Below are 19,959 nucleotides of genomic sequence, written 5' to 3'. Positions count from 1 at the left end.
TACTTTACAATTTTTACCTACTTATCTCACTTATTGTCTTTTTATTTGTAGCCTTTGTCTAACCATCTGGCAATCAACATACACCCCCTCATCTATAACTTGTCAGTCTTTATCCAATCCTCACCTCTCTTCTAGCGTCCCCTGTCCCATCAGTTTAAAGAAGGGCCCGACTCAAAATGTCACATACGCATGTTCTCCAGAAATGCCACTTGACCCGCTGAGTTATACCGGCACTGTGGCTTTTTTGTAAACCAGTATCTACAGTTCCTTGCGTCTCAAAATTAGAATTAACACAGATAGCATATGGATTCCTTGATAGTAGACATTATGAGCCCTTGTGTTCACATTTGTAACACACCAAAATAAACATATATTTGAACAAGATCGTAATTCGAGCATCATCTCAACCATTTTTTGAAATATTGAAGTCAACCTCACAATATTGAGTTTCCATCAAAAGCTTCTATTGCAGTGTTAAAACTGGCGTTCTTCAAAACAACATAGAAGAGATTGAAATAATGAAAGTATAAAAGAGCAAACTGCATGAACATATTTCCAAAGATTTACCATGCATCACAAGTACAATGAATGAGTGTAGGATATCACATGTATTAATTGAAAACATGTCATTAATAGCAGCCTCATCATTTTTTTTAATATATAAGAAAAGCCTCCATTTGGCTTGAAAACAAACAATCCCCACCAGTTTTGTACTATAGACATTTGAATGGTAGACTGCATATCAAACAACCTGCACTGAGTCGAGTCGGACACACATCAAGATACAACACATGTTTATTAAAGTCCACTTACAGCATCGGTCTGCAGGACATTACAGTAACTAGCAGCGACTCAGACTGACTTGCGTAAGCAAGCTCTTGGTAATATGAATCGCATATTAGATGGAGCAACTTCTAACAAGCACTACAATTGGTTAGTAGGAAATAACCAATCTACATATTTCTTTGTAGAAACCAAAGAAAGCACAGATACATGGGAGCATGATGGCTAAACAATATAGGAGCCGGAACGGTAATAACACATATGGGGAAGTATAGATAGTTATAGGTATGTTGCAAAGCCTACCTGAAGCGTCGTTGAAGATCTGCTGCTGAGGGTGTGCGCGATTTTGGCGCCGTTTAGAGGGGGCGGGTTTAAAACGCGATTTTCACTAGGCTGTTCCAATCGAAAATGTTCAGCCTAGTTAATTATTAACGAAAAATCGCTGGAAGGCCCCGTCGCAAAAGCTATTATTAGGTTTAAAGGCCTTGAATAATAGTTATAGTAGTTTAAAAATCAATCTCTAAACCCGCGACCGCCAGCAACCGCAGGGTCTCATAAAGCAAATAGCAGAAGTTAGGTTGTATATTTTTACATTAAAAAGGGCTTCTAAAGATCCCTTTATACAAAGTTTAATATTGCGAGTAGCTCAATTTGGGCCCATTATATCGCGCAGTATTTTTCTCGGCATTTGGGGCACAAATCTACCGCAATGTGAACGTTCTAAACCAGCGCGTTCCACAGGGACCCACTGGAAAGCTGATTTAAATGGGCATTTATTTACAGCAATTAAACACTAAATTCCTTCCATTTGGCCTATAAATTAATGTAAATGAGATTTTAAAATCATGTTTTATTGTGAATTATTTGTGAATATTATTTGGACATTTAGGCTATTTAAAAATGTTAATCATTTATTAAGAAATGGATAGATGTTTAGATCTAGTAATTGAAGTCTGAAATTAGCTACAATTAGGTAACTAACTAATTATATGCTTTAATTTCAGGTCATCCAAGTAAGATTATTTTATATTTGTTTCAGAATGCTTCAATCTATGATAACTGAAAATTTCATTCAGTTCTCTTAATTTTTAAGAAAGTTATGGGCTTTTGACTGTTCGCGATCACAGCTTTTTTGTTATGTCCATAGAAAATCAATAGGTAACAAGATGCTCATTTCCCAGTATGAAAATGGCCATAACTTTTTAAATACTTGAGATATGAAAGTGAATTAGGTGTCAAATTAAACTTATTTTTATGCTTTATCTGATGGGATAAATTACAGACTTGATTTTTAAAATCTCAAAATTTTGTAACATTGCTAATAGTTACACAAAATCACCGTATCTAATGGGTGGCCTGCTAACCCGCCCAGCACGTGTCCGGTATGAGTTGCCATCTCCTCCTTTTACCGGAGAAGTTACCAGGGATGTGACTGGGGAGGGGAGGTGGTAAAGTAGGCAAGCTAGGCACTGAACGTCGTGAGGAGGCCACAGGGGACACAGTCTCTGATAGTGGAGCAGCCGGCCCGGTAGCGGGAGGGTATACAAAACTCGAAACCTCTGGATGCGGAGTCGCAGGACGCGGTTCCTTCACTGGAAGGAGATGTTGACGTTTGCATTTTTAAATGGCCCCATTCTTGCTGACCAGGTAGGAGCGCGGTTCTTTGGCAGGGCTGTGGATGTGACCTAGATGGCCATAGCCCTTGTTGGTCTGGAGACGAACAACCTGCCCACTGAAGAGAGGTTTAAGTGGCTTACTGGATTTGTCGAAAAAAAGTTTTTGTGCATCGCGATTGATCTGTAGTTGTTTCTGGACCGCAGGCGGAGAACGAACCTTTGGCTGCAAAAGCTGCTGTGGTACAGGCAGGGCAGCACGGGTTTGGCGAGACATCAGTCGTTGGGCTGGGGAACCCAGTATGGGATCCCTGGCAATGTTCCTTAAATTGAGCAGGTCCAGGTAAACGTCAGACATAGCAAGGTAGGAACACTCCATTAGTTGTTTTGCGCTTCAGACGGCTCGTTCGACGAGTCCGTTGGACTGCGGAAACTCAGGGCTGCTGGTAATATGTCGAAAGTCCCATCATTGTGCAAAGTTTTTGAAAAGCTGGCTGAGAACTGACTGCCGTTGTCGGATAGAAGGCGTGCAGGGGAACCGTGCATGGAGAAATGGTATTGCAATTTCTGGATAACTGCTTCAGATGTGATGGTTTGGAGTAGATCGATGTCAAACCCACCCGAATAAGAGTCGACAAGAACCAGATAGTGTTTCCCATGCCATTCGAATATGTCGGTGGCTACCGTGGACCAAGATAGAGGAGGAACCGGGTGCGGCAGTAAGGGCTGCTTCAGCTGGTGTGGCGTCAGGCTTTTGCAGATGGCGCAGACTTCAGTTTTGTCACATATGTACTTGGTCATACCAGGCCAATAAAACATGCTCTGTGCCCGTTATAAGGTGGCCTCCACGCCGGAGTGGCCCCTGTGGACGGCGTCGAAGTACTTGTCCCGGAGGACAGCTGGGACAACTGCCTTGTGGCCCTTGACTATAATCCCGTCCTGTAATACCAGTTCGTCGCAAACCAGGAAGTATGGGTGGATCGCGAGCGGGGTGCTTTATTGTTTATCCGGCCAGCCACGCTGGATGACTGTGGACGGCAATTGTAAAGTCTCGTCAGCAGCCGTACAAACTCTGCCAGGCTGCTTAGGCAATCAGTAGGAACATACGATACCTTCATTACTGAGAACTGGTCCTGTTCAGAGAGTTGTTGTCCGCTGGTTTTGCGTGGGGCCCCTGATACCGTGTCAGCTATGTGCATGTCCTTGCCTTTTTTATAGACAATGTTAAAATCAAACCGCTGCAGCAGCATCCATTGCAGGCGAGCCAGAGCAGCGTGCATGGGTTTATTCAAGATGGTGACCACCGACTGGTGGTCGGTTTCTATAATCACAGACTTTCCAAAAATAAAGTATTTGAATTTCGTGCAGGCGAAAACCACTGCAAGTAATTCTTTTTCAATCTGCGTATAACATTGTTAGTGTGTGAGAGGCATATGAAACAGGCTTGCAGTCGCCATCGGCAGCGGTCTGCTGGCAAGCGACACCAAGTCCATACTGGGATGTATCACATGTGAGCGTTACTGGTAACTCCAAAGCGAAATAGGCGAGGGTAGGTGCGCTGGCCAGTTGCAACTTGAGGATATCAAAAGCTCTTTGGTGCTGCGGATACAGGACTATGCAGCGTCTTTGTGTGTCAGTTCCCGCAGGGGGGCAGATATGTCGCTGAGGTTGGGAATAAATTTCCCCGGTAGTTGACCATTCCAAGGAACCTTTGTAGACTCGCAACGTCAGTAGGGACCGGCATCTCGTTGATAGCTGCAGTTTTTGATAGGTGTGGTCTAAGACCATTACTTGTGAAAACATGTCCGACGTAGGTAACTTCCGGGACTCGAAACTTGCACATCAGGGGATTGAGTTTGAGCTGAATGTCTTTGGCACGGTCCAGTATTTTCTTCAGATTAGCATCATGTTCTGCCAAGTCGCGCCCGTAGACAAGAATGTCATCAACAATGATGGCGCATGGATACTCCGCAAACAATTGTTCCATCATGTGTTGGAAAACTTCGCTAGCAGAGTTAATGCCAAAGGGCATTCTCAGGAATTTGTAGCGGCCAAAGGGGGTGCCGAACGTAGTAAGATTGGACGAGTCTGGGTCCAACGGAATCTGCCAAAATGAGCCAGAACGGAGAACACTGATGCGTTGCCTATTTGAGCAGCAACTTCTTATACCGTTCACATAGGGTAGTGCGGGCGTTTGATAGCTGCGTTGAAATCTCTGGGGCTTATGCAAATACAGATTTCCTCCTTGTTTTTTTTCGTTGCGACCACCATGGTGGAAACCTAGTCAGATGGGTCAGTAACTTCAGCAAGGACACGCATGGAGACCATCCGCTTGAGTGCATTGTGTACTCTGTCACGCATGGCATGCGAACACTGTGTGGTGCTCGAACCACAGGAGTGACGTTGGGATCAACAGCAATGTGGTACTTGAGGGGCAGCTTGCCAAGCTCGTCGTTAAATAGTTCTCTGTATTGAGAAAGTATTTGCTGAGTGGCCATATCAACCTTTGCGATCACAAGCTTGTTATTCACAAACAAGGTTACCTCAGGGTCAAGTTGCTCTTTAGAGGATGGGAGGAGAGAGTGGATGGCTGAACTGTTATCTGCACTTTCAGAGAACTGAGCAGAGGATGGCACGTCAGGCTCTTGGTTTTCATTATCAGCAGCTCATATTGTAACAGGTGCAAACTCGGCCTTGACAGATTGAGTCACACGGGAACGGCAACATCTTGCAAAATGGTTGAATTTCTTGCAGAAGTTGCAGATTTTACCATAAGCAATACAGAACTCTCGACTGAGCATGAGAATAGTCACAATTAGGACATCGACCAGCAGACCTTCTCTGCTGCCAGACCGGGGAAGGCTGCGAACGGCTGTTACGACAATAGGTGTCTGTAAGATTGATGCTATACTGCGAACTATACAGCATCGGTCTGCAGGACATTACAGTAACTAGCAGCTACTCAGACTGACTTACGCAAGCAAGCTCTTAGTAATATGAATCGCATATTAGGTGGAGCAACTACTAACATGAACTACAATTGGTTAGTAGGAAATAACCAATCTACACAACCTTCCAATGAATAATTCATGATCAGACAAATGGACTGTTGAGAGGATTAAAGCCTCTAGTCAGGTCTAAAATCAGAGTCCAACTCTACCATTTACCTTTTAAACATCTCCATAAATACGCTTTTCAGCAATGTTAGTGTGCACATTGCCAATAGTTCTGTACAGGACATTCTCATATAGAAGTCCAAGAATTGAAGGCAATGGAAATTAAATAGTTTAACCCTGTCCAGCGTTAGGATTTGGAGTTAAAATTCATTCCATGAGCAGTGGAATAAGTTATACTTTGCCTCATTGCTGTATACCAAACCAGTAATGCAGAGTATGGAAGGCAAAACCAGAACTATCACTATCTGCCATGAACATCACCAAGCTCACTAATTGCAAATGAGAAATATATAATAGGAATCTCTGATTATTTTATTCTCTTCAATATACAATATTGTTCTTCCCTTTTATAAGGAGTTCCAATGCATCAATATTCCTTTCAACATTGCAACTGCTGTCATCACGTCAGAATTTTGACATGCAACTAGAAGATCATGATATTGCATCAAGGATCAAATGGTGTCAGCTGATCAAAAAATGACCACAACTGAAAATTATTAATGCATTTGTTATCTCTCCTATACAAATTTAAGGTGATTGTCAAAAACAGAGAAAGGATGTTATTTAAATAAAAGCATTCTGTATCCATCATTCGAGACAAAGCGATGAAAGCTGAGTCAGGAATTTTCGCAATGGAATATGGTATTTTCTTGCAAAGGAAAAAAATGCAGGGACAGAGGTAACCACATGCGAAAATAAACAACTATCTAACTCTTTCAAAAGGCAAACATAGATTTCTCTTACCTATCATTCAAATCAAACATACTGTACTTACATACCAGATTATAAAACTACCTGTCATTTTTTTTTTTTAGAATGGTGAACCGATTTTGCCCTTGTTGAAATTTATTTTGCATAAATAGTGGGTATTTAATTTTCTCCTGTTTGGACATTTTTTTCATTGGCAAATCATTTTTCACTACTATACATATTCCTCGACCTATACACAGGCAAGATCAGCTTGTGAGATACGGATAATCAAATTAACATAAATGTTGACATTCTTTTCCTCTGCATGGAATGGGAGAGCAAACTCTACCCTGTAAACGGAACAGCAGGTTCACATTTTACCTCTAGACACAAAACAATTCCCAATTTCAACTTCCTCATTAAGAGGACAAAAATCAAGTTAATCCCCATTGGTTAGTATGGAACAATATCAACAGTAAACTATCAGAGCAGACAAAAAAGTGATTGAATTACGTAAATTTAGAATTATAGATTTTAGTGCGGCATCTGGTAAAATCCCTCATGGTAGGCTGATCCTAAAGATTAAGATGGGATCTGCAGTGATTTGGCAGTTCTGGTTTACCCAAAGAAGACAGGGTAGTCAGGGCTCTCGCTTAACCTTTTTCCCCTGTTGTCAGCCGGGCAACCTTGGCAGCTTTTTAGGTTGCCAAATGACAGTTTAGGTGGTCATTTAAGATGGCTTGCATGACGTGTTCGATAATGTGCTTGGACGAAGTGTATAGTTACCAGTCGGAATTATGCTCAATGAAGCATTCACATATTATTTCTGCTTCAAATAAAGTCACAAACTAAACATATTCACCAATCAAGACATGATATATACCACAATGACATGCAGCAAATTTATAATACAGTATCTCAATTCTTTTTACACATTGCAATTAATGCAATTTTTATTATTTCTTTCCACTTCCAAACAAAAATGTGGTTGGATTATTCAGCGTATGATCAATGTGTCAATAAATCCTGGACCTTGATAACATATATGCTTAACCATGCACACTACAGATTGATGCAAGCATGTTTTCTGTGAAGGACCGAAAATGATCATAGCATGGGTCGTTATTGCTATTGGTACAGAAACACTCTCGCTTCCCACATAATTTATCCACAACAAAATATACAGGTTGCAAGGAATTTTCTAAATGCGTTTTATGATAATAGCTGTCAAAATTGACTATACCCATCGGACAGGTTAAACATTACACTAACTAACAAGAGATGGCCAAAGGACATAAATGCAGCAAATGTTCTTTTGGTAATATATTTAAAGGTGTCAAGACGCCACATTACCGGACATTCAGATTAGTTGTATGTGTTGTGAACAGCAATGAAGATACCCAGTTTGTAAGCAACAAATTTAAAAAAAAATAGTTGATAAACGTTTTTTCCATCATTCCCATTTCAGAATTAACGTTAAAATTTCAACTGAAATATCTCCTGACCAAATTTGTGATGTATATGACTGACTGTAGAAGTAAAACCTGGATAAATCCAACGTATGGTTGTGAATGTTGCTCATTAAATAACTACAGTATTGATACTCCATATTAAGAGCATTGATTTGCTGTTAAAATGAATTCTGTAATAACGTGTCAACAGTAGCAGTGACAATCGAACACTGCGGTTTTAATGCTTCACATGTTCACAATTTAATTAATCCATCTTTATGGATTAAAACAAATAATAACATTGGGAATTAAAACATATTTGATTGCATTCCGTTATCAGACATAGTCAATGTTCGCTCTGAAGGCATTTCCAGCACAATAGGGTCAGGGGGGGGGGGGGGGACAGGGGACAGAATATCTTGGCTTCGGAGGCCCTGTGAATAGTAATTTCAGCTCAATCCAGCACTAAATGCAGCTCAATTCTGCCTGTCTCACCTACAGCCCTGTCTCAATCCAGACAGGGACAGGCAGAGTTGAGCTGGGTTTCGCGCTGCTTCTCTGCGCAGGCTGTGGGCCTGGGGGCACCGCTCCTGTCTGACTCCCGACGTCTCTGGCCATCCCCGGGCGTGGGGGGCTCTCTGGTGGGGACGGGGATGGCCCAGTGGCGGTTCGGCAGCGATTGCAGCACCGGAGACCGGCATCGATCCTGGCTGCGGTGCAGGGCTGCAGAGTGTTTTGGCACGTCGCCCTCCTCCAATCACCGCGCTCTATCCTCAGCCCCCCCCCACTACTTCCGCCTCTGACCGACACATCCCTCCTCCAAGGGTTTGTTTTGAAAGCGCCGTTGGCGGAGTGGCAGCAGCGGCCGCTATCAGCAAAGATCCTATAGCGTTATCAGGCCGGGCGGGATGCGAGAGGAGGAGGAGATGGAGCCGCCGCTGCTGCTGTGCGGGGCCCGTCATTCGCTCCGACCCTCCGTCACGCCACACTTAGCATCTTTCCCACGGCCTATCTTCGGTATAAACCAAGTTGCCAAGCGGGGCAAAATGGCTCGCCGTTTAGGTTGCCCGGCGGCACTTTGAGTGGTCAGTGGCACCCGGGCAACCGCTAATTTCGACCCCTGGTAGTAGTGCAAGGGTATTGTTCAGGCTGGAGTCTGTGACCAGTGGAGTTCTACAGGGATCTATGCTGTTTGTGATTATATGCAAGTTTGCAGACAGTGGGAAATATAATCTAAGGATACAGAGGGAGAGAGATTAGTTTCAGTTGTGGGCAGAGAAATGGCAGATGGAGTTTGAGCATCCGAAAACAATGTTATACTTTGTAAAGGGAAAGTATACAGTTAAAGGCATGGCTCTTCACAGAATTGATGAACAGACGTTTCAGGAAGTCCATATCTTCCTGAAAGTGGCAACAAAAGTAGAATGATAGAGGTGACATATGGTATGCTTATCTTTATCGGTTGGGGTACTGCATATAAGAGTCATGTTGTAGATTTATAAAACTTTGGGTAGACCGTATTTGAGGTATTGTGCGCAAATTTGGCTGCCCCACTACAGGAAGGATGTGGAGAGATGTAGCAGAATGCTGCCTGCATTAGAGGTTACTAGCTTTAAGGGGAGGTGCAGAGAGATTTGAGTCCAAGTTCATAGCTCATGGAACTAGAGGGAATAGAGGGATATGGATCATGTGCAGGGAAATGTGGTCAGTTCAGCTAGGCATCAAGTTTGGCACAAACATAGTGGGCTGAAGGGCCCATTCCTGTGCTACTATTCTATGCTTGATGTTCTATGTAAAATGGCCCAATGTTGCAGAATCTTCTTTCGTTGCAATTTCTGATTCACAACTGTACAGCAACAATATGCCATATCTCTAATGCAGTGTTTTTTTTAGACTGCTTAATTTGCACTTAAAAGGTTAAAACATTGACATGTTTAGAAAAATGCAACTTCAGAGTGACTTGACTATCACAAAAGTGTTGTTAGATGATATATAATGATTCAGATCTAGCACATTATAGTCAATATACAAATATAGCTTATAATTTCAAATCCATTATTCATCTCATGCATGCAGGCATGCATGGATGGCAATGTTCCATTTTGTCCATGAGCTTCGTGGATTTTTCTTAAACTAGCACTTTAGTGATTTTGTGACTATCTGCATTGGCCCAAAGTTTATGAACTGTAGAAAAGTACACTTAAACAAATTTGCGTTCATTTAAACGTAACATATTGTAATAAACTATGCGATGGAATTCTGCTCACATGTATACCAATACTAGTTTTCAGTGTTGTTTGGACTAGTTTACAAAAGCCCAGCCACTAGTTCATCTCACGAAAACGATCCTCATAACACCCAATGGCCTTACTGTAGAGGCACCATGTGCCATTTTCTATCAAAAAACAATCCCTTTATACTTTAACTGTACCCAAGTAGGGCAATAGTGGTAGTTGTGAATTGAACATTCGTCACTAGACATGGAAAAGTGAATTTAGATTATGCTTATGCAGCCAATTCTTTCTTATCTAGTGATCTTGGAAATTGTGGATATTTATGTCTAAATTTTTTCCCTATGCATTATCAAGCTAATGGATATTAGTTACTTAGATCACTGCACTTAGAATTTTGAACATTACTAATTGAACAGCTGGGAGAAATAGCACAGATGCCTTTTACGCTAAATAGGATGAAATAAATGGAAATAAATGCAAGGACCTTTCTAGAGGATGTGATGATGAGACGAGGAGGCTTTTGTGAAATCAAACACATGCACAGATCAATTGGAGAGAATGCTCTTAACCTAATGTACCGTTGTGAAATGCAATTTACAGCTTAATTGATCTTAACATGTCATCTTTAATATTTGATGTGGACATTGCTTGCAAGACAGCACTTTTTTTCCATCACTTTTCTTGAGACGAGGTATTTTTGAACCATCAGTCACTGTACTGAAATCCTTCCTCATATTATTGATTAGCAATCAAACTTAATCTTCAATATAAATTCCAAGACAGGAATGGTGTACATCTTAGAGGTTAGCACATCCTTGTGAAAGAGATCACAGATTTGGGGTGCTGTCAAAATCGACTAAATTGCCTCTATGAATTGCCCCTAGGCAAATGTAGGAGAAATCTTGGTTAGTCGGAATCATCCCTCACACAAAAGCTTGAGATTGAGGTGTAGTTGAAATTATAGTCAATGCCGATCTTCCACCTCCTCCTCTGAACCACCACAACCCTTCCAATCTTGACTTGGCAATGCCACTGTTTAAAAGGTGACAGACACTCACTTGTTGGAGTTGATCTGTCTGACCAAAATAATATTGCTTGCCATTTATAAAAACAAGTGAATGCTGTCTAATGTCCATTGCATGCAGACAGGCAGTGACTGCTTTATTGTCTGAAAAAATGCTACCTTTGAATACTACCCAGTTGTAAGCACAAATCCCCACTTTTGACGTGTTTAAGGCAAGATCAATAATAAAGCAGCTATCTTGCACCCATCTCTCCTCTCCCCGATCACCTAAACAATTTGCAACAGGCCCTCACTCTGACTCTCCCACAGCTCAGGGCCTCGCTCACCCAGACCAGTAATGGGCCCCAACTACACTTTATCCAACGCCAGATCCACGCCTTCAACAAAATTCCTCCATTCCTCTAGCTTCATGATCCGCAAATTGCTAATCATTTTTTCTCACACCTTGTGTATCTGGCCTTTGTCCAACCATCTGACTATCAACCCCCCCCCACCCCCACCCCCACCTGTGTTCAGCTACAACCTGCCATGATTTGTTTTGCCACCCCACCCCCACTCTTCTAACTTTCTTCCCCCTCCCCCCCAACCCTGCAATCAGTCTGAAGGTCCCAACCTCAAATGCCACCTATCCATATTCTCCAGGGATGCTCCCTGACCTGCTGTTACTCCAGCATTCAATGATAAAGCATCTGAAGATGGCTAGTCTTTGAAACCAAGGAACACATCCAACATTGACCAGTCACTTATATAACTGACATCTCATCATCCTTAACCTTCTTTTGTGTGAGCGATGAATCCAACTAACCAAGTATTCCCCTACATTTGGCTTGAATTTAGTTTTACCCAGAGTATTTGATGCACATTCAAATGCTGCCTTCTTGTTAAGGGCTGTAACACTCCTACATTAACAAAGTTGTAACAATTAATATTCAATAATTGAAACATGTTTGATTGAAAAATATTCCCTGAGTACACCAATAGCCAAAGGGAGAATTTTACTTATGTAAGAAGGAACTGCAAATGCTGGTTTAAACCGAAGGACAGGCAGCATCTCTGGAGAGAAGGAATGGGTGACATTTCAGGTCAGGGCCCTTCTTCAGAATTCCTTCATCACCCATTCCTTCTCTCCAGAGATGCTGCCTGTCCCGCGAGTTACTCCAGTTTTTTGTGTCTATCTTCGGAGAATTTTACTTGCTCACAAATTGTGCATTGAAATCTAAAGTGCAGTAAAGTGTGAAAAAGAGATAATGAAGATCAAATTTACATCATAAATCATCATGATATTCACAAAACATTTCAGTCTCATTTAACTTTAGATATCATAATTCAATAAAAAGATTAAGATTAATACATTAGGAATAAATGGCTGATATATTAAAGATATTTTCATGAACAAATCTATTGTTCTTATGTCAACATTGACCTATATCAAAATTGACACTTAAATGAGAGATGTGCTGTAAATGTAATCCCAATCCTAGTTACTTTATAATGCAAATGCAGTTTGGCTGGGGACATTCATGGTCTGCTTGGCAAACAGATTCTGACCGAGCTACTCAGCTGTGACAATATGACAAAAACAGAACAGCTGCCCGATTTCTACTCCTCAGATCAACCAATCCCTGGCAGCTTCTTTAGAAGCAAGGCATTCTTCCGAACACACCAGATACTATTACATTTTGATCGTATTTCATTTTGATGGTATTTCAATAATGACACCTCCTCCAGTTTCTGCCCACGACCATCCGCTACTAATAAAAACAATGAACATGCCAGACATTCCTGCAACATAACTAGCACCAAACCATGTTGATGACAGAGAAATAAATGTTTCTTATTACATACAACTGGTTCCTAATTGTTTTGCAATACCAAATCAGCGAATCTCAAATTTACAATAATTTGGTCGTATTTTGAGCAGGCTGACACAGCACATTCCTGATTGTCCAAAGAGTTATTTGACAAAACTTAAACGTTTAAATAGAAATTATCCAATTTATTAAACATTGCCCAAAGACCACTCCCTAAACACACAATTGCTGTGCAGATTAATAAATTCTTCAAACAGCGAATTCCAAATGTTGGGACCTAAATGAAGGGGGATCTGGTGAGTAGGGGGTGTAGGCAAATCAATATAAAACAATATTGTGATGGCTGATCAAATAGATTGTTCAACAATAAATAATTTCAGCCTATTCTTTTGGGTGAAGCATTGTAATAAATGTCAAATTTTGCCCAATCCCTTTAAGAGATCATTTTAATACTATAAATTTTTCAAGAATCTGCAAGTTATCACCATGTACAAATGATTTTCGGCTTTGAATCTCCTCTTCACTGGTTCCTTTTAGCCTAATTATAAATAAGCACTTGTAAATCTTGTGGCAAAATAGTTTAAGTTTTCAACAACATTAATATTCAAATCAAAAAGCAATATACAACTACACAACATATCCTGTCATTAACAAATATACAAGACTATTGGCTTCCCATCAAAAACCACACATTCCTTTCTTTGTTATTGTTAAGGGGAAAATGGTGAGACAATGTTTGGGGTGGTATATCTGCTGCTGTCCCTTTAAAAAAAATCCTTGATGATGTTGTGAGTTTTGTCCAATATTTCAATGCAACTTGTTTTTAACACCACAGGGTTGAACTTGGAATCCAATTCTGAATAGTTATGAGCAAAGTATCAGTACCCACTTAATTGTCATTTTAACAGTCATGATTTTGGGGGAATGCAGTTGCTTTGGAAAAGGTGAGGGGGAAATGGTTTGGCAATAAACAAATTAAAAATAGCATCTTGTGATACAAAAAAGAGCACCACCACACAATTTCCCATTTCCCCCATGTAATTTCCACCTGTAAAGAGGCAATCCACTCGCACATCCTCATTCACTAATGCCAGCTTAAAACTGTGAAATTTCAGCGATGGAACTCGATCACCCCAGAAGAAACCACATTCAGCCAGAATAGGTGATCCGTTTTGGTTGTGATCATCAATGAAGACAGTCTCCAGTTAATCTGATTCACATCATGTGCTTTCAAGGAACGACTGAGAGCCTTGGATGCAGCAAAGACTTTGGGACCAAACAACATGTCAATGATAATGCTGCTTTCCAACTAACTGCACTTCCAGTCAAACTATTCCAGTACAGTTACAACACTGACATCAATCAGACAAAGTGGAAAAATAATCCAGGCATGCCCTGCTCAGGAAAACAGGGCAAATCTAATCTAGTGAAACATCGTCCAATCAGTAGATTCTCAATCACCTTGTGTTCATGTTGTCCATCCAGGACTAAGTAAACCACTTGACTGGCACACTTCCTAGCTCAATAAACATTCACTTCCTCCAAACCAGTGGATGCAGTGTGTAAAATCTAAAGTGCATTGAGATTACTCATCCAGGCTATGCCAACAATATCGCCCAATAACAATAACTTCTACCACCAAGAATAAATGAGCTGCAGGCACATGAGAACACCACCACCTGCAGGTTCTTCTTCAAGTCACACGCCACCTGATTGGGAAATAAATTACCAGCTCTTCGTTGTCACTGGATTTAAATCGTGGAACTCTCCACTTTACAGTACAAAAAGGACTGCAGCAATTTCGGTTGATGCCTCACAACCATTTTCTCAAGACAGTGTTGGGAGCAACAGCAGGTCAGGCAACACCTTTAGAGAACATGGCCAGGTGACGTTTCGGATCTGGACCGCATTACAAATTATGCTTAATTCAATGGCCCACAGATAACCTGTATAAATTTACTTGTAAACCTCTTCAGATTTCAATACCACCCCATGACAACTAAAATCATGCCATGCCACAATAGTTAACTAGATATAGTAACGTGACTTTTTTTCTTCTCAGCTGATCAGCTCCACCTATCCCCAACCCAAACCACCCACGTTTCTCCTCCCAAACTGTCAAACACACTGCAGCCTGCTCCACCCAGAAGTACAATCATATGAAAGTAGACACAAAAAGCTGAACTCAGCGGGACAGGGAGCATCTCTGGAGAGAATGAATGGGCGACGTTTCGGTTCGAGACCCTTCTTCAGACTGGTTTTTAAACCAACATCTGCAGTTCCTTCCTACACATTATATGAAAGCTTTCCAGCCATCACAGGTCATGTGACTGGTATAATGTGTGAGCGAGAGAGAGGAGTGACAGAGACAAAGACTACACACAAGAATAGGATGGGATGCAGACAGTAGGTGTGCGAGTGGAACGTGTGGGATGGCCGGACGCTGATGTGTGGGGGGTGGGATGTCGATGTGTGGGGGGTGGGATGTCGATGTGTGGGGGGTGGGATGTCGATGTGTGGGGGGGTTGGCTGCATGGCCTGCGATACGTGAGAGGTAGGTGGGTGGTGCGTGGGGTGTGGCGTGTGTGGAAACAATGCCCGGCAACCTCATTACCTTGGTGCCGAGGTAGTAATCGTCTACGGACGTCACGTTCATGAAGGTCTCCTGGAAATGGGTGCTGGTGTCGATGCCCCCCGGCATCACCAGCTTGCCGGTGGCGTCGATGACCTTGGCCCCGCCGGGGATCATGAGTTCGCGGCCCACCAGCTGGATGACGCCATTCTCGATGTAGACATCTGCCTCCTGGGTGCAGTCGTCGTTCACCACCCGGCCCCCTTTGATGAGGGTCCGCAGGGCGCTGGCACTGGCATGCATTGTTTGTTGTCGCTAGACAGGCTCTCAGCGGCCGCACAGGCTCCCTCCGTTCTCCTGCCTCCTCCTGCTCCACGGAATGATCTTATTGTGCGAGGGCAAAGCGACCACAGCCCAAGCGCCTGTCCTGTCCCGTCCCGTCCTGTCGCCTCGACGCCGTCTGCCAAGTGCGTGCACGCAGCCCAACCGCCCAACCAGACCCGCGATTGTCGCGAATGAGCCAATCTGCATCGAGGGACTGGACAGCGACGCGCAGTGAACACTGGGAGTTGTAGTCCGACCGCTCAAAGCCGTCAAGCTGAGAAAACGCGCAAGGCCCCGCATGTGAACTACATATCCCACAACACCTCGAACAAACTGGTGTGGTCCTGGAACCTGAATATCAAGTTCAGAGGGACCGTGCCGGCGATCATTGTTTGGGTTTTGTCCATATTTGTTGCAATAACGCTGGCGGGTACATTTTTTGTGTCGTTTGAAATATTTGCACAAATCAATTAACAAGCGTTTACGAAATAATTTCATATAGTCAACCGGAAAACGTTGAAAATATTCATTTATATTTAACACACCTTTAAATTGATACCCAACGATAAGCAAGGCATGAATCTTCTGTCTGAAAATGTTTTTCATTTGTCTACGTTTCTGAGTTGGCCCAATTCATCCATGCTGACCAAGATGTCCCTCTAAGCTGATCCCATTTGTCTACATTAGAACCATATTCTTCTAACCCTTTCCTACCCACGTACCCGTCCAAATGTATTTGAAGTGTTATTATACCTGCCTTAATCACTTCCTCTGGCAGCTCATATTATGTACACATTACCTTTTATGTAAAATAGTTACCCCTCAGGACCCTTTAAAAACTTTTCCCTATTACTTTAACCTCTGCCCAGATTTTGTTTCCTCTTTGGGGAAAAGACTGTGTGTGTTCACCTTATCTATGCCTCTCATGATTTTATGGACCTCTATAAGATTAGCCCTCAATCTCCCATGCTTCAGGGAAGACAGTCCCAGCCTGCACCAACTGTCCTTATAACTCAGGCCCTTGAGTCCCAGCAACATTCTGATTGATCTTATTTGCTGTTTTTCCAGCCTAATGACATTTTCCACTTGTAGCTAACTGGGCATGGTACCCTACGTGTAACCTCACCAACATACTGTACAACTGTAGCACAATATATAAAATCCTGCCCTGACTGATGAAAGCCAGTGTGCCTTCTTCACCTTCCAGTCTACATGAGAGTCTGAAGTCTGAAGGGTCTTGGCCCGAAACATCACCCAATCGCTCTTTCCAGAGATGCTGCCTGGCCCGCTGAATTACTCCAGCATTTTGTGTTTACCTTTGATTTAAACCAGCATCTGCAGTTTCCTGCAGTAGGTCTTCTTCTTCTTCTTCTTCTTCTTCTTCTTCTTCTTGCATATGGCGTGCACAGCCTAAAGTTGTAGGACAACTTGTTCTATTTGATTTTATTTGATTGTGCACACCGGGTTGATTGCATTCGTCGAAACAGGGCAGACCATGTGAAGGTTGCAATCTTCCACCCCTGCAGGTAGGTGGGACTAGTGTAGATGGGGCATGTTGGCTGGTGTGGGCAAGTTGTGCTGAATGGCCTGTTTCCATGCCGTAAGACACTATGACACATCCAAATTGTTCAAATAAACAATAAACAGCAATGGTTCCAAAACCAATCTCTGAAGCACACGAGTCACAGGCCTGCAGACTGAAAAACAACTTTCCATCATCACCCTCTGCTTCCTACCATCAAGCCAATTTTGAAACAATTAGCTAGCTCTCCCTGGATCCCATGGGATATAACCTTCCAGACGAGCCTACCATGTGGGACATTGTCAAAGGACTTGCTAACGTCCATGTAGGCAACATCCATTGCTCTGTCCTAACCAATCCCCATGGTTAACTCATAAAACTCTATCACGTTTGTGAGACATCATATTCCACACTCAAATCCAAGTTGACTATCCCTAATCGGTCCATGTCTATCCAAATGCTGCAGACCCTGTCCATTAGAATCCATTCCAGTAACTTGATGTCAAACTCACTGGGCTGTCCTTACCTGGCCACTCCTTGTGACATTCTCCAGTTTTTTGAAACTTCAACTGTGGTGAACGGTGATGCAAATATCTCTCCTTTGGTATCACAAAACCTTCCCTGCTTTCCTTAAGATCCGAGAATACACTTGGTCAGGCGCTGGGGAATTATTCACCTCAATGTACTTAAACTGCCGATATCTCCACTTTAGTAATTTGGGTATGATAGAAGACTACACACCTCACAGCAAAACCTGATGAGATATATTCATTAAAAATCTCACCTGTCTCCTGTACCATGCTGATCTCATCCAAATCACCCTTTTACTCAATATACCTGTGAAAACTCTTGGATTTTCCATTACCTTGCCTGTCGGATCCATCTCATGCTCTCGTTTTGCCCTCCCAGTTTTCCTCATAAGTGTACTCTTACACTTCTTATTCTTGGAAGGATTTGCTTAATCCTGACCATCTAAATCTGGTGTATCCCTCTTTTTGCTTGACCAATATCTCTTGTCAACCATAGATTCATAAACTTGCCAGCTGTAGATTTCCCCCAACAGGAACATACTGCCCTGAACATTAGATATCAGACCTTAAAAGCCTCCCACTTGCTGGACAATAAACCTGCAGACCCTACTAATTGATCTTTGAAAGTTCTTGCCAAATGCCTCCAAAATTCGCTTTGCCCCAATTTAGGAACTTAACTTGCGGGCTAGTCCTACCCTTCTCCGTAACTATGTTAAGACTAATAGAATTATGGTCACTGGCCCTAAAGTGCTTCCCCACTGACATTTCAGCCATTTGTTTTACTTAGTTCCCCAAGAGTTCCCCAAGGGCCCACTGTATCTTGATTAAGGAAGTTTCTTGGGCACATTTAACACATTCTACCTCATCCAAGCCCGTACCATTATGGATGCCCCAGTCAATTATATAGAAATTAAAAAACTCCCACTAATACTACCCCATTATTCTTACAGGTCCCTGCACATTTGCTCCTCTAATTCCCACTGTATATTGGTAGGGCCTATATTAGTCCCAAGCATGCACATGGTTTCTTGAAAATTGGTAAAGTTGAGAGATTCGTTATGACAGTATGTGGGATCCTGGACTTTATGAAAGGAAACATTGAAAAATAGGTGCAGTAGTAAGCCATTTGGCCCTTCGAGCCAGCACTGCCATTCAATATGATCATGCCTGATCATCTAAAATCAGTACCCCGTTCCTGCATTTCCCCCGTCTATCTATCTATATACTATTAAAACTGTGTGTGTGCGTGGGTGTGTCATATATTTGGCCTTTGATTCGTTACTCCGCCAAAACCACACGCAAAAACGCCGACATTTTTCCCATATCCCCCCCCCCCCCCCCCGCTCTGTCACGCTGGTTGAAGCCAAAGATCGCCTGCTCCCCCCGCTGCTTTTCGCCGTCCTTGCTGGCTTGCACTGTCCGAAAATCCCGCGCGTCAACGGCTTGTCAGCCCGCAGGCACATTGAGGGCGTACGCAGCGTCTCGATGGGCGTACGCAGCGTCTTGACGTCGTACGCAGCGTCTTGACGTAGTACGCAGCGTCTTTACATCCTACGCAGCTTCTTGACGTCGTACGCAGCGTCTTGACGGCGTATGCCTAGCGCGTGGCGTTGCGCGATGACGTCAGGCCGCCCCCAGACCCAACGGGTCTGCACTTGGTCTAGTATCCCTTAATTCCTTTAGCCCTAACAGCTAAATCTAACTCTCTCTTGAAAACATCCAGTGAATTGGCCTCCACTGCCTTCCGTGACAGAGAATTCCATAAATTTACAACTCCCTGGGTGAAAATGTTTTTCCTCATCTCAGTCCTAAATGGCTTACTCCTTATTCTTAAACTGTGACCCCTGGTTCTGGACTCATCGGGAACATTTTTCCTGCATCTAACCTGTCCAATCCTTTAAGAATTTTAAATGTTTCTATAAGATCCCCTCTCATCCTAAATTCTAGTGAATACAAGCCCAGTCTACCAATTCTTTCATCATATGTCAGATATTAAAAGATGAAGTCTTAATGAAATTTTATAAAACACTGGTTAGGCGGCATTGTCGTATTGTGACCAGTTCTGGGTGACAGACACTCTTTATGAGGATGCAGAATAAATTTAACAATGTGATTTTAGGGATGATAGCTTTAACTTTGTGAATAGATATGAAAAGATTGGTTATCCTGCATGGAACAGAGAATTTTGTGATACATTCTGATAGATGTTGTTAAAATCAGGAAGGGTAG

At 42.6% G+C, this 19,959-nt stretch overlaps 1 protein-coding gene across 1 annotated transcript in view; it reads right to left on the bottom strand.

Moving 5' to 3' along the window:
• Positions 1–15,837, bottom strand: part of dpysl5 (dihydropyrimidinase like 5) — a 64,823-nt gene extending 48,986 nt beyond the window's left edge. The window contains exon 1 of the mRNA XM_033021467.1: positions 15,397–15,837. Coding sequence (XP_032877358.1) covers positions 15,397–15,657 — 261 coding nt within the window. The 5' untranslated portion in view covers positions 15,658–15,837. The remainder of the gene's footprint in view (positions 1–15,396) is intronic.
• Positions 15,838–19,959: the final 4,122 nt, after the last annotated feature.

This window comes from Amblyraja radiata, chromosome 5 (genome assembly GCF_010909765.2).
Source record: "Amblyraja radiata isolate CabotCenter1 chromosome 5, sAmbRad1.1.pri, whole genome shotgun sequence".
Lineage (NCBI taxonomy): Eukaryota > Metazoa > Chordata > Chondrichthyes > Rajiformes > Rajidae > Amblyraja > Amblyraja radiata.
The sequence above is the reverse complement of the archived record's forward strand: the minus strand, read 5'-3'. Positions and strand labels throughout refer to the sequence as shown.